At 36.7% G+C, this 13,049-nt stretch overlaps 1 protein-coding gene across 4 annotated transcripts in view; it reads left to right on the forward strand.

Moving 5' to 3' along the window:
• Window positions 1-13,049, forward strand: part of ADGRB3 (adhesion G protein-coupled receptor B3) — a 722,049-nt gene that overhangs the window by 676,865 nt on the left and 32,135 nt on the right. For all 4 annotated transcript variants that reach the window (XM_073905165.1, XM_073905166.1, XM_073905164.1 and 1 more), the window contains 3 exons: window positions 2,588-2,683; window positions 4,362-4,401; window positions 8,854-9,497. In XM_073905165.1, coding sequence (XP_073761266.1) covers window positions 2,588-2,683; window positions 4,362-4,401; window positions 8,854-9,497 — 780 coding nt within the window. The remainder of the gene's footprint in view (window positions 1-2,587; window positions 2,684-4,361; window positions 4,402-8,853; window positions 9,498-13,049) is intronic.

The following is a 13,049-nucleotide window of genomic DNA, read 5'->3' on the forward strand; positions in this document are numbered from 1 at the left end:
TTTTCTGTGATGAGGAATATGCATTACGAAATCTAGCCTCATCATTCCTCCCTGACAGTGTTGGACAAATATTTAAGGCTAACTCATCTAGATTGCCTGAACGCATTTTTAAGATTTTGTAAAAATCAAACAGAGCATTTGGAATCAAGCAGAATTTCTCCTGCAAAGCTTTCTGAATTAGAAGTAACAGAAGCACTGAAAGTGTCAGAGAATCTAGCACTTAAATTATTGCATTTATATGACCATTAAAATGACTTTGAATTTACTGGAGAATTTTTATGCTTTTCTGTTTTATGTTTCTTCCAAATAGCATTGACTGATTGACAAAGCTGACATCATTCTCCAGGGTAGAAATGCCCTTAATCCATTGTCATATTTGAGAATTTGGTAATTTAAAGGATTGATTTTGTGTGTGTATGTTATAAAAAAAGGGTAGATTTCTTTTATATCTCCTTCAAGCGATCAGATAGTGGATTTTAAAGAGAAACTTAGCAGAAGTTGCTTTTCCATATTTCATTTCCACATATCATTCATTCCATATTTCATTCATTCATATTTCATTCCATATTTCATTGTCACACAAAAATATCTTTGATGGCTAGACTCTGAAGGTCTGAAAATAGAGTGGTTAGCGTGGACCAGTTAAATTAATGTTTGGTATTACCAAGTGCCACTTTCATGTGTTATATATGCTAGTATTTAGAGATAGATTTGAAAAAAAATTTCTTGTGACAAGCTCCTGGAAGGCAATATTTCTAACATATGATTTATCTACCTTTATAAATTGTACTACTTGAACAGTTGCTTTGGGGCACAAACAGAAAATTAGCACATACCTATTTTTCTGAGGTTGGTTCTTTGGATTTTTTTTCTTTTTTCTGAAAACAGATACTGTTTTTCCCCAGTGCAAATTTCTGTGTAGGAAACAGTGATCATCTGGCAAATACTAGACTCATTACTGATTTTTGATTATTAATGTGTCACTCTATGACTTACAGCTATGACTTCTTAACCTAAAAAGGAGGATCCTTAAAGCATTTGCATTTAAAGAATCTAACATTTCCCATGTCATGTCTCCTTCAGGGGAGAAGCTAGATGATTTAGTTCTAAATATTTATCCAGTTCTTCAGGAAAAGATGATGAGACTAGATTTCCCTTCGCCCATACCTGTACTGAGGTGTTTGAAGGAGGAAAGAAGAAATTACCTTGTTCATTGAAAGCAGACAACTCCTCGCACTTTTTTCCCAGTAAATCTCAGATTTAGGTATATTAGAATTAGAGGATAGAAAAGAAGTCAGAGAGCACTGAGTCCATTCCCCACTCCCTAAATTCACAGCCATAGTGACTGCATCACCAGGATTCGAACCTGAGGTGGAGAAAAAGAAGTAGACAGAGGTCTCCTTATTGTACTGGTTGGCCAGGACTCTGGCGGTGACTAAACCCTTTGTCACTTCCCAAATCTTGCCGTGATGACTTAGGACATGGGTGAGAGGAGCTGAAAACAATAGGCTCAGTTTTCTTCCGGCCAATACGTATACTATACACATTTCACAGCAAAACAGTGACAGGATATTTCATCTGAGTGCTTTTCAGAAGTAAAGATCATTCATTGCGTGTTTACTTTGGTCCTCTGTGTGATGGCACTTTGGTAAAAGAGGGGATATGCAACATCATCTCTGCTTTATTTTGTAATCCAACAAAACAGATTATAATAAACTAGACAGAGAATATCAATCCTGTGAAGTCAAAAACAACAAAATACAAAAATGACCTTGCCATTGACTGGATAAGAAGCTACTTGTATTAATGTCTCTCAATAGCTTGTTAGGAGCCTAATGAGCCACAGGAAGTGGGAAGGACATGTTAATGGGAAGGCATCATGTGATCAGAATAACTATCAATTGATTTATGTGTTTGTTATTCATCGATTCATGTTTACTCGTTTAATAAAGGATTTAGTGTTCTTCAAATTTCCTTGTAATATGTATTTCTTTACTCAGAATCCAATTGTGAGTGTGTATTAAGGAAATTTGGCTTTGCAAAGTGATCTTTTTTTTTCTTCTTTTAAGACAACCAGAAAGAGTTGTTTTTGTTACCTTTTTGTTTCATTGTGCTTTGTTTTTACACCAAGGCACATGGTACTTGAATGGAGACAAGAAATAGTTGTCCCAAAATGATCCCAAATCAATTCCAGTCAAAAGATCATTGAGTAATCTCATTTCTGCAATGTTTAAAGCTATTATGAAGATTATGCCATATCAAATAGGAAATCCCTCTTGAAAGACATGCACATTGGTTATAACAGTGAAAATAAATCTGCCCTCTGGCAAGAATTACTGGTTTTTCAGCCAGACACAGCCCTGGTGAAAACTGAGGAGTTCCCAGCACTTCCCCCAATAGATTATGGCAAGTGATAGATGTCCTTTGCATAAAGTCCAGGGATACTGGTATATGTATTAAGAGGTAAGCAAAATGGGTATTAGATATGAAACAATGGTAGTTATCATTTCTCAGTTGATTGCCAATATAGACAGTATCTGGTCATTACCAAGAGAGAAGAAAATTAATGGGTTTCTCCCCCCTACAGGTTCAGGATGCATTTAGATGCCGATTGAGAAACTGTCAGGATCCGATCAATGCTGATTCTTCAAGTTCTTTTCCTAATGGGCATGCTCAAATAATGGTGAGCTTTTATTTTCCTTCCGACTCTTGATTAAGTAATGATTTGTGATGGGAGTAAACAAAATATTCTTACTACTAAAATGTATCCAAGTCCCATTTTGAGTGACTTTGGCTTTAGTTCATTAACAGATTTAGAGCTACCAGATAACCATTCTGTCTGAATTGCTTGGGAGTCCCGGGTCTGTTATGGGCTCCCTGGTGTGTTGAGTGGGGGGTTTCTATGCAACACCATAGTATTTTCATCCCTGCACAGAATGAGGGATAACAGTTTGTCCACAGGAACCTGTTTGTTTACAGACCAGAACACTATGGACCTGCGCTTCTGGTCGTAAAGCAATGGTTCTCAGCCTTGTCTGTGCATTAGAATCCACACTCCAGACCAGTGAAATCAGAAGGTCTGGGGGGGACCCCAGGTATTGGTGGTTCCAATATGCACCCTAAGATTAGAAACATTGCCCTAAGGCAGAAGGGCAGGGCCACAATTCCAATAAAAGGTCAGTCATTGTACATGAGTTCCGACTGGTGAGATTAAGGAGTCCTTTAGGCATAAGCACTTTGGTGTCTTTTAGAAATGAGATAAGATTTAAACTATGATTCATTAAAAGCAGGACTTAAATAGAGATTTCTTTTACCATATACTCAATTTATTATGAATGTTTTTGGATTAGACAACATAAAATAGTCAAAACGGTATACTAAAACTAAGACTTAAGAAGGAATTATCAATTCTATATTAAAACAAACAGATGAGGGGCGCCTGGGTGGCTCCATCGTTGGACGTCTGCCTTTGGCTCAGATCCTGGGATTGAGCCCCTCAATGGGCTCCCTGCTCCCTGCTCAGTGGGAAGCCTGCTTCTCCCTCTCTCACTCCCCCTGCTTGTGTTCCCTCTCTCCCTGTGTCTCTCTCTGTCAGGTAAATAAATAAAATCTTAAAAAAATTAAATAAAAAAAAACAGATGAATACTGAAATTTCTAATTTAAAACATTAAAATAAATTTTTAAAAATTCTAAATAATATCTTCCAGTATATGACTGGAAGAACTTGATTAAGATGGGCTAATTTAATTTTTCCATTTAAAAAAATTGATCTGTTTAAAAATATGGGGATGAAAGTGAACTCTAGCAGGTTGTAGGCCAGATTAGTATTATTTAATCTTTCAATTATAATTCCTAGATCTAAAAGGCTTTCGTCGATTTGAATGAAAATGGATCATTAGAAGAGCCTGGTCTGACTCTTAAGGGTTTGACAAAACTGTATTATAAAATACTACATTATACTACATTATAAACAATATATTCAAGGTGAATAAAAACAACAAAGACATTTATTTAAGTATGTTCATAATAATGCACATTCTTTTTTAGTGTGGTTTAGGGAATTGCCTTGAAACTCTATTCTTTTATATATGGTGTCAGTCTCCTCACTGAAGATGACAGTGGGTATTATATTGCCTTATTAAAATTGTATGCCACTTTTCCACTGCTTTAATTCAACATTCGGTGTCTAAGAAATAGGCTTGAAAATAATTTGATTACTCCTCAAGAAACTTGTTTTGCACAAAACAATAATCTAGTACTGCCTAGTCAGATATCTGTAAACTTTAGTTAATCTAGTTAGTAAAAGTCACTCGAGGTCTTCATTAAATGGTGATTCTGTACCTTATTATTTGTTGTTACAGACAGACTTTGAAAAGGATGTAGACATTGCTTGCCGATCAGGTAAGAATATTTGGATTTTGAAAATATCATTAGGGAAGTGAAATCACTTTTATGATTTTGATTTTAATGAGAATGCCACAGCTTACACATCACATATTCATGTGGATGAATAAATAGAATATGTCAAAGGGAAGTACTGTAATAGCAAAATGTGGTGGAGGGGGAGGGCGGGGGGTGAAGGGAGAATGACGACTGACAGAGAAACTAAGAATGGTTAATAAGAGGCACAGTGACAACAGAAAAGCATGGACTACGAGACATAAGACTTCCGCCCCACTGCTTCCTGGTTGTCAGGTCTAAGGCCAGTTTGGCCTCTTTGTGCCTCACTTCCACCATTGGTGGAATATAGGTTGTTGCAAGGATGAAATACGTTGTGTGCGTTTGTATGTATCATAGTTGCTGCCATTGCTACGTGCTTAGTGGGGCCCAGAAGACATCGTTTGGCGCTCTCTGCATTAGAGAGCTGGGGTCCCATGGACGGTGTCCCCAGTGCGTATCCTCAGCCTGGGGCTAAACTCTCACCAGGAGTCGATGACTCAGGAGTTTCAAAGGAAACTACATATTTCATTTTTTGGATAATTCCAGTTGCAGAGGTTTCTTTATGTTGGGATATATAATTTACCTTAGTTTACCTTGTATTCATTGACTTTAGTGCTGCCTTCTAAAATAAGAGTGCCTGTCTACTTCATCTAAATATCTAGATGTTTGGAAGCAAATCCTATTTAGTCCAGTCCAGGCCCTTTTTCTCCAGGCTAAACAAACCATGGCTCCTCATTCATTCCTCATAGCATCCTCCCTGGCAGGCACAGTGCCCACCTAGCCTCCAGTCTGTCAAGAGTTTTTAAATTATGGTGCCCAAACGTACACACTCCTTCAGCATTTCTCACAGTCGGCACTTTACTTGTATTAATGTTATCTACATTTGCATTTCATTTCATAGCAACTGGTACATTACTACTACTGTCAACTTGTTGTCATCTAAAATCCCTAAAACTTCTTGTAGTAGTTGTCAGCACTTGACTGGTAGAGGATTAGGTAAAGGTTCTGGGTTTTTTCTTTGAAGAAAAATCTGACCTTGCATTTATCTCTATTTGTGATTTTGCTAGTTTCAGGTTAGCCTTCTATGCATTTGAAATTTTTTGGCCATTGAAAGATTGATGAGAATACCTTCTAGATATTTACTCAAACTGTCAGTCAAGGGATTGGATAGGAGAATGAGGGTAGAACCCCGCTGTGTTCAGTAGGACACCTCCCACCCACCCCACGTGGACTCCCTGTTAGTATATTATCAGAATCAACTCATGACCATTACACATCTTTGCAGGTTGTGAGATTACAGGGTTGTCATAATCACAGGAATATGAGAGACTGAGTTCATATTCTCATTTCTGAATTCATTGCAGAGCAGTAGAATAACTATCATAACTTGGCAGCCCACCCACAGTGGGCCTGGGGGTAGGGGATTAGGAATCACTCTTTCTTGTTTAATATCTAACAAAATATTGCTAAGAAACAGCCTCAGTAGTGTTTGGTTTCCAAAGTCTACCATTTCTGTTTTTGGACAACTGATAAAACATTTTCCCTTGCTCTATCTGCTTTCCATAATTTCTCAAAGATCACTAGCCATGGTGCCAGGTTCTGCATCTGTGTTCCAAGATGGATGTGATCTGTCTGGGGTCCAGAAGTCTGAGTTTCTTTAAAATTACTAGGTATTCATTTAAGTCCTGTTTTCCTACATTTAGTTTAGTTTCCTTTCAGCCTTTTTTGGTGTACTCTTTACAGTTATCGTTGAAAGAGGAACAAAGTAGTTTTGTCCAGAGCAGCAGGGAACTTGTTCTAAGTGCAAACTTTCAGGTCCTACCCCAGATCCACTGTGGGGTGGGGTACAGTTATCAGTGTTCTCACAAGCCATCTAGGTACTCTGATGCGTGCCGATGTTGGAGAACCACCGTATTAGATTATCCTCCCCAAGCTGTGCTCTCCTCCGTCAGTATTCATCCTGCCCTCTTGTTAAATTACCCCTTTTCCCCAGACTTCGTTGCATTCTGGGATTTAGTATTCCTAATACAGGCCAGACCGTTATTTTGTTGGAAAATATTTTTGTAATTGTTTTCATTTTTTGTCTGTGCCCTTTTTAACTGAGCTCATCAGGAACTTGCCTTGAGTTATTCCTAGAGGTATCTGTTCAGTTCGGTTTTTAAAGTTTCAATTCATGGGCTCCGAGTAATCTAAGTTTTGTTGACATTCACTTTCCCAAAGGGTCGACTATATATCCGATTATGCAAAATATTTAGGTGCTTTTTGTTTTGCCGTGTTGTGTTTGTGTTTTGCCTTTTACAACTTAATTAATTTCTCGTAAAAGCCCTATCACTTCAACATTGTGATTGTGCTGTGTAGGTGGTATGCATTTGTTTACGTTTCCATTCAAAATTTGGATATCCATTTTAAGCAAGTCTAAGAGGCAAAAATCTCTCTCATATGGAGGAGACACTACTTCATAAGAACTCTTTCCCCAAATATTTAAGATATATAATTTTTCAGTAAAGATAGCTGTGTCATGTCGTAAAAATATGGTAACTATAACTACAAATCATATTAACTGATACAAAACTAAATGTATCTTGCACAAGTACAGATTATAAAATCAATATTCAGTACCAAAATTCCCTTTATATTTTCTAATATAGTCATAAAAGTATAAAATTGTATATGTCCTTAATGTAATATGATCTGTTCCCATAACTTGCCTTTAAATTGTACGGCTATAAATTTTGGATTAGTTTTTGCATGCAGTTAAAAATTCAAACTGTTCTTCCCTGAATTTGGAGATTTTTTAAGTATTTTATTTAAAATCTCATTAAGTCTATTAATTTAACATACTTTGCCACTTAATGTTTTTATATAAATTTTTCCTGGCAACCACAATTCATTACTGATCTGAGGTTGGGAAATAACTTTTTAAAACTGAATTATTCCATTTTTTATATAATAAATACAAAAACTTACAACCAAATTGTGGATTAATTTAAAAAAATGTAGATATAGATTTAACATGATTTTTAGTGTCTCAAATAAAGAGACTTAATACAATAATTAAATACAGCATCTCTAAAGATAAAAGATGTCACATGAATGATGCATATTTTTTTGAATGATGCATGTTTTGAAATAATTTTTAAGGCTTCTTTGTAGTCAGGAAAGACATAATCTTCTGGTTTTTAACCTCTGCTTTAATGAATAATCATTATGATGCTCTTTGGAAATTGGATAAAAATGGGTAAAGTTCAATATATCTGAAACTTTTCATGAGGAAACAATGAATCAAATATTCTATAGTCATCTCTGCCTAATGAAATTTTCAGCAACAATTGCTCTGCTTTGTGGGTAGAGCAGCATTAAGTGCACACGTTGAACCAACTTACACAGAGTGCTCTTCTGTGTGTTTTCAATACCAAAATTACCAAGAATATTTTTTCAGAATTTCATTCTTTCCTACCTCAAAACTGACATCTGTTTACAACTAAGCATGCCTCAAGTCATTCTCTACTATTACCCATAAGATATGACTTTCTTCTTACATAGAGACAGAAGAAAAATGCTAGAATACATTTTCATTAAAAATTCTGAATTTTTTTGTTGGTTTGTTTTTGTTTGGTTTATGTTTTCATTTTTTCCCCTCTCTTACTACAAGTCCTCATGCATTTTTAATTTTTCTAAGTCATTATTTTTTAGGCTTAAAATTAAACTGAGTTTTCAGAGGCTCATATAGTTTTTTCCTGCTTCAAGTCAGTGGCAACTTTAATACCCCCCCAAGGGCATTCGAGCATATGGATTGATCTTGTAAAAAAATTCTTTTTTCCCCCACATGGAACTGAAGATAATAAATACTTTTGAACCCTGTATCTTCCTTGACCATATGGACTTCATAGATAAATGCTCATTAATTTTCAACATGCATAATTTTGGAGGAATTTCTAATGCAGTACAATGAAATTCTTCTTGATTACCTCTTTCAAGAAGTATTTTAATGAAGAGAACTTGTAGAATTCTTTAGGGGAAAAGCCTTTGAGAAAAAGTCAAATTCATGTGAATATATCCATGATTTCATAAAATTCTTTCCAACAGACTGATGGAGAAACTTCTCTGGTATATGCCTTTCCCCTGAAAAGCTATGCAGAGTTGTTTAAGAATAGGGTATGGAGATTTTTGAAAGTCCATTAATCAACTTTCAGATGTGTTTTAGCTATGGACTACCTGAGGTCTATGAAAGCATATCAGAATCAATAAAGAGTGATTGAGTAATCTGGACCATCTACAAACAATAGATACATAATTTTTTAAATATTTTTTTAATTTGATTAAGGAAGTTGTTTCATAGAGAGCAGAATGCAGTAATGAAAAAATAAAAACACATTAACTTACTTCTGTGAATTTTTATATCCTAATTTACAGTTCTTCATAAGGATATCGGTCCTTGCCGAGCAGCAACAATAACAGGAACGCTCTCTAGGATTTCTCTAAATGATGACGAAGAAGAGAAGGGAACAAACCCTGAAGGGCTAAGCTATTCCACACTCCCTGGAAACGTCATTTCCAAAGTCATTATCCAGCAACCCACGGGTATGCACATGCCCATGAGTATGAATGAGCTGGGCAATCAGTGTTTGAAAAAAGAGAACAGTGAATTGCGAAGAACTGTGTACTTATGTACAGATGACAATTTGAGAGGAGCTGATATGGACATGGTCCATCCTCAAGAAAGAATGATGGAAAGTGACTATATTGTGATGCCCAGAAGTTCTGTAAATACCCAGCCATCAATGAAAGAAGAAAGCAAAATGAATATTGGTATGGAAACCTTGCCACATGAAAGGTTATTGCACTACAAAGTGAATCCCGAATTCAACATGAATCCCCCTGTAATGGACCAGTTCAGTATGAACTTAGATCAACACCTTGCACCCCAGGAACATATGCAGAATTTGCCCTTTGAGCCTCGCACAGCTGTGAAGAATTTCATGGCCTCTGAGTTGGATGATAATGCAGGACTATCAAGAAGTGAAACTGGGTCAACGATATCAATGAGTTCATTAGAGGTAAGCAATAGAATAAACCTTTCCTTGATATTTGAAATATTTGATATTTGAGAAATTGATTCATATGACAGTGGACTGAAGGAGAAGACTCACATTACCTTTTGCATTTATGTATCATACACAAATTTTTGGCATGTTGGTATTAAGATTCTAGACATACTTTTTTTTTTCCCAGTAGTACATCAGAATGCTCTTTCTCAAGACCATGTTTTGAAAAGGGAGTCCTCTATGTTTAAAAGGATATCAAACATAATTCTTTCATAATGGGAATCAAGTACAGCACTCATAAAGGAAAAAATAGAAGATCCTCTTGATGTTTCTCGGTTACCAGAGATTCTTTTGGTAGTCAAAGTAGTTCCTGGATGGCATTACAAACTTAAACCAAAATCTGGATTTTCTGTGTGAGGGCATCCATTAAAAATACCAAAATTGGAATGTTTCTGTGGAGTCTTCCATTACACTGATTATAAACTCTATTTTTATGTTAGATCGATATCTTTCAGAGTAAGTGTTTTGCTGTCAGCTCTTGTAGAATGATGACCACTAAAATTTTTTATCTTAAATTGTGAGCTCTCAGGAGGGATGCACATTAATCAGATTAAGAGTCAAGACTCCGAGGCCCGACCACATGGCTTTTCTATAAAAACAAATTCCCCTCAGCTTCTTTTCTACGCATAAAATGAAATACAGAGTAGTCAACCGTTATCAATATCATGCATATTATAATTAATCAAGTAAGACCTAAGGAATGTGTCTTTTTTTTTTTAACCAACATACGTCATGTTACTGTTTTGTGACTTTTATATCTTGTACCTTGAAATTTTGCTATAAACCTACTGCTGATATATTACGTATGTTTAGTATACAATGCAATACACGCACTCTTTTGCATGTATGGCCAATTGTTTTAATATGATAGGTCATTTCATAAGACACTACCTAGAGAAAGACACTATAACTGGTTGCTTACCCTTTCCATCAGAAATATTGCTGATCGGGCGCCTGGGTGGCTCAGTTGGTTAAGTGACTGCCTTCGGCTCAGGTCATGATCCTGGAGTCCCGGGATCTAGTCCCACATCGGGCTTCCTGCTCAGCGGGGAGTCTGCTTCTCCCTCTGACCCTCTTCCCTCTCATGCTTTCTATCTCTCATTCTCTCTCTCTCTCTCAAATAAATAAATAAAATCTTTAAAAAAAAAGAAATATTGCTGATCATCATATGTTCTGGTGTTCAAAAGTGCACAGAGGCAGTTGTCCCTCCCTTCTCCCTACAAAGCCATTCCTTCCACTAGATTAACAGAAAAGAGATTCTATAAGGCTAGAGTAACTTGATGAGTGGTGTGATTTTGAGATTTTTTTCCCAACTGAATCAAGGAACTTCTAGATGGGAAAAGTGGTAAAGTGGATGGGATCTAGAATAAATCCCTAGGTTCTAGATCAGCCTTAAACAGAGTAGGTTTTTGGAGAAGAATCATCCCTCAGAACAAAAAGCATAGGGGCAGTGAGGCCAAGTTACCTGTAGGGGCAGGAGCTCCCACTACCACTGGACAAAAGTGTTCTGTCCTTCTGAATTAGCAGACAAGCTACTATTTCTCTGTTCTAACTTGTGTATCCCAGAGACTAGCAGGTCACCTACAGTATGACCACATAAGCACAAACTACATAATATTTATGCAAAATCACAAAAGTTTCAAAAGGATTTTCAGTGACTGTGCATATAATAATATAACATCCTAAGTAATCATAATTCTGATGTACTACTTGAAAATCATAATGGCCATATGAGTCCTCTCTATAGAACAGCTCTTTAAAATATGCTAAAGGGGCTGGAATGGAATTGCATTAAAATATCTTGCCTTATTATAAAAATGCTTTACATCTAAAAGCCTAAAAACCTCACGGGGATTTGATATTATACAGGTTGTGTGTGCTTAAACAATAGACTAAATTTCCAAGTGTTTCTCTGGCTTTATAATTTTTCCAGATCTCCATATCCTTATTATTAAGTATAAGCATCATATATAACTGTGATTCAGCCAAAAGATCTGCATTTAAATGACTTAGAGATCACAAGGCTTACATCTTGAAAAGGAAAGAAAATTCAGGATTCAGAATGAAAATTCAGTTCCTCATTTTCATTCTTTAAAAGAATTTAATAGTAATTGCTTATGGTGACCATTTTAGGAGACAGCTGAAAGAGAATATATAGATGTGGGAATGAATAATAAAAATTAGCATTTATATAGCATCTTTCATTAGCAGATCCTCAAATCACCTTAAAAACATGAATTAATTAATCTTCACAACACCTCTGTGCAATGGATAAGTCGTTATAAACCTTGAAGTAAAGTCATTTATTCAAGGTTACAGAGCAAGTACATAGCACATGTAGGAAAAGAATCTTTCTGTCCTGATCAATTTTATGCTGTCTAAAAGAGACAATAATGTGTCTGGACATCAGCAGGAGAGCAATTTTAAAGTTCGTTTTAACCCTTGACAGACACGTGGTCTTACAGTGAATAAAGACATGATAAGGATAAAGTATAGGTATACATAGCTAACAGATCTTGGAGATAGGACTGTGACTGAAGATAAAGTTAGTGGTACGGCTTTCCTCATGAGCAGAGTGATGCGCTGTCAAGTTGAGTTATCAGCTCTGCTAGACTGTATCTGCAGGGCCAACCAGTGAGGAAGATGATATCCTGACATTAGAGAATAAAACCAAAAGATGACTGGAGTTATCTACATAATGAGGGGATCAACGGTAGCCAGGAGGTGCCCGGAGTCTTTTAGAAGACAATGTAAAGACGCAAGTGGGTGAATATGTGGATGACGTGAGGCCCAAGCCATAGAACAGTTTGAGTTGTCGCCCCTTCTGAGCGAGAAGGAAGATCACACCCACAGGAACACCCAGCCCGGGAAACTGCAGCAGCAGAGGACGGCCAGGTGCATCAGGATCCTTTCAAGAATAATAATGTTCTTGATGTTCATGTGAATTCAGGAAGTTTCCTCCAGAGGAGCGGGTATTCACAAATCGCCAAGTGGGGTTGGGGGGAGAAAGAGAAGATAAAAGCTACCAGTTGTAGCACAGAATGTGGTTTGCATAAGGAAAAGAGAAGGCAAGGAGAAACAAGATTAAGGGAAAGAAAACGAGAGCCAGAGTGGGTGAGTGTGTAGAATTATTTATTCAAATAAGCAGGAGGCAATAAAGAAGGAGAGAGGCTCCCCAGCCCTGAAGGCAGTGCCAGCAGAAAAGGCTATAGCCTCCAGAGGAGTTTGTTTAGCTAACCCCCAATTATTGAGTGTAAAAAAGTTTGATGAATGCATGAAGTTTCTTGGCATAAAAGCTTATCCAGATTTTCTCCTTGCCCAATATTACCTTCCTTTTTTTTATATAATGTGTTATCTTCCATCTTCCCAACTGTATCCATTCGCAGGATGGGCTCGATGAGCAATTCTGAAATTTTAGTTTCGAAAGATTTAGTTTCCACAACTATGGGATAATGGGAATTTTAATATGGTAGATCACAATGGCTCCAGCCCTCGATGTCCTCT

Source organism: Callorhinus ursinus, unplaced genomic scaffold, assembly GCF_003265705.2.
Source record: "Callorhinus ursinus isolate GAN/ISIS: 27379988/994484 unplaced genomic scaffold, GSC_fseal_2.0 scaffold22, whole genome shotgun sequence".
Lineage (NCBI taxonomy): Eukaryota > Metazoa > Chordata > Mammalia > Carnivora > Otariidae > Callorhinus > Callorhinus ursinus.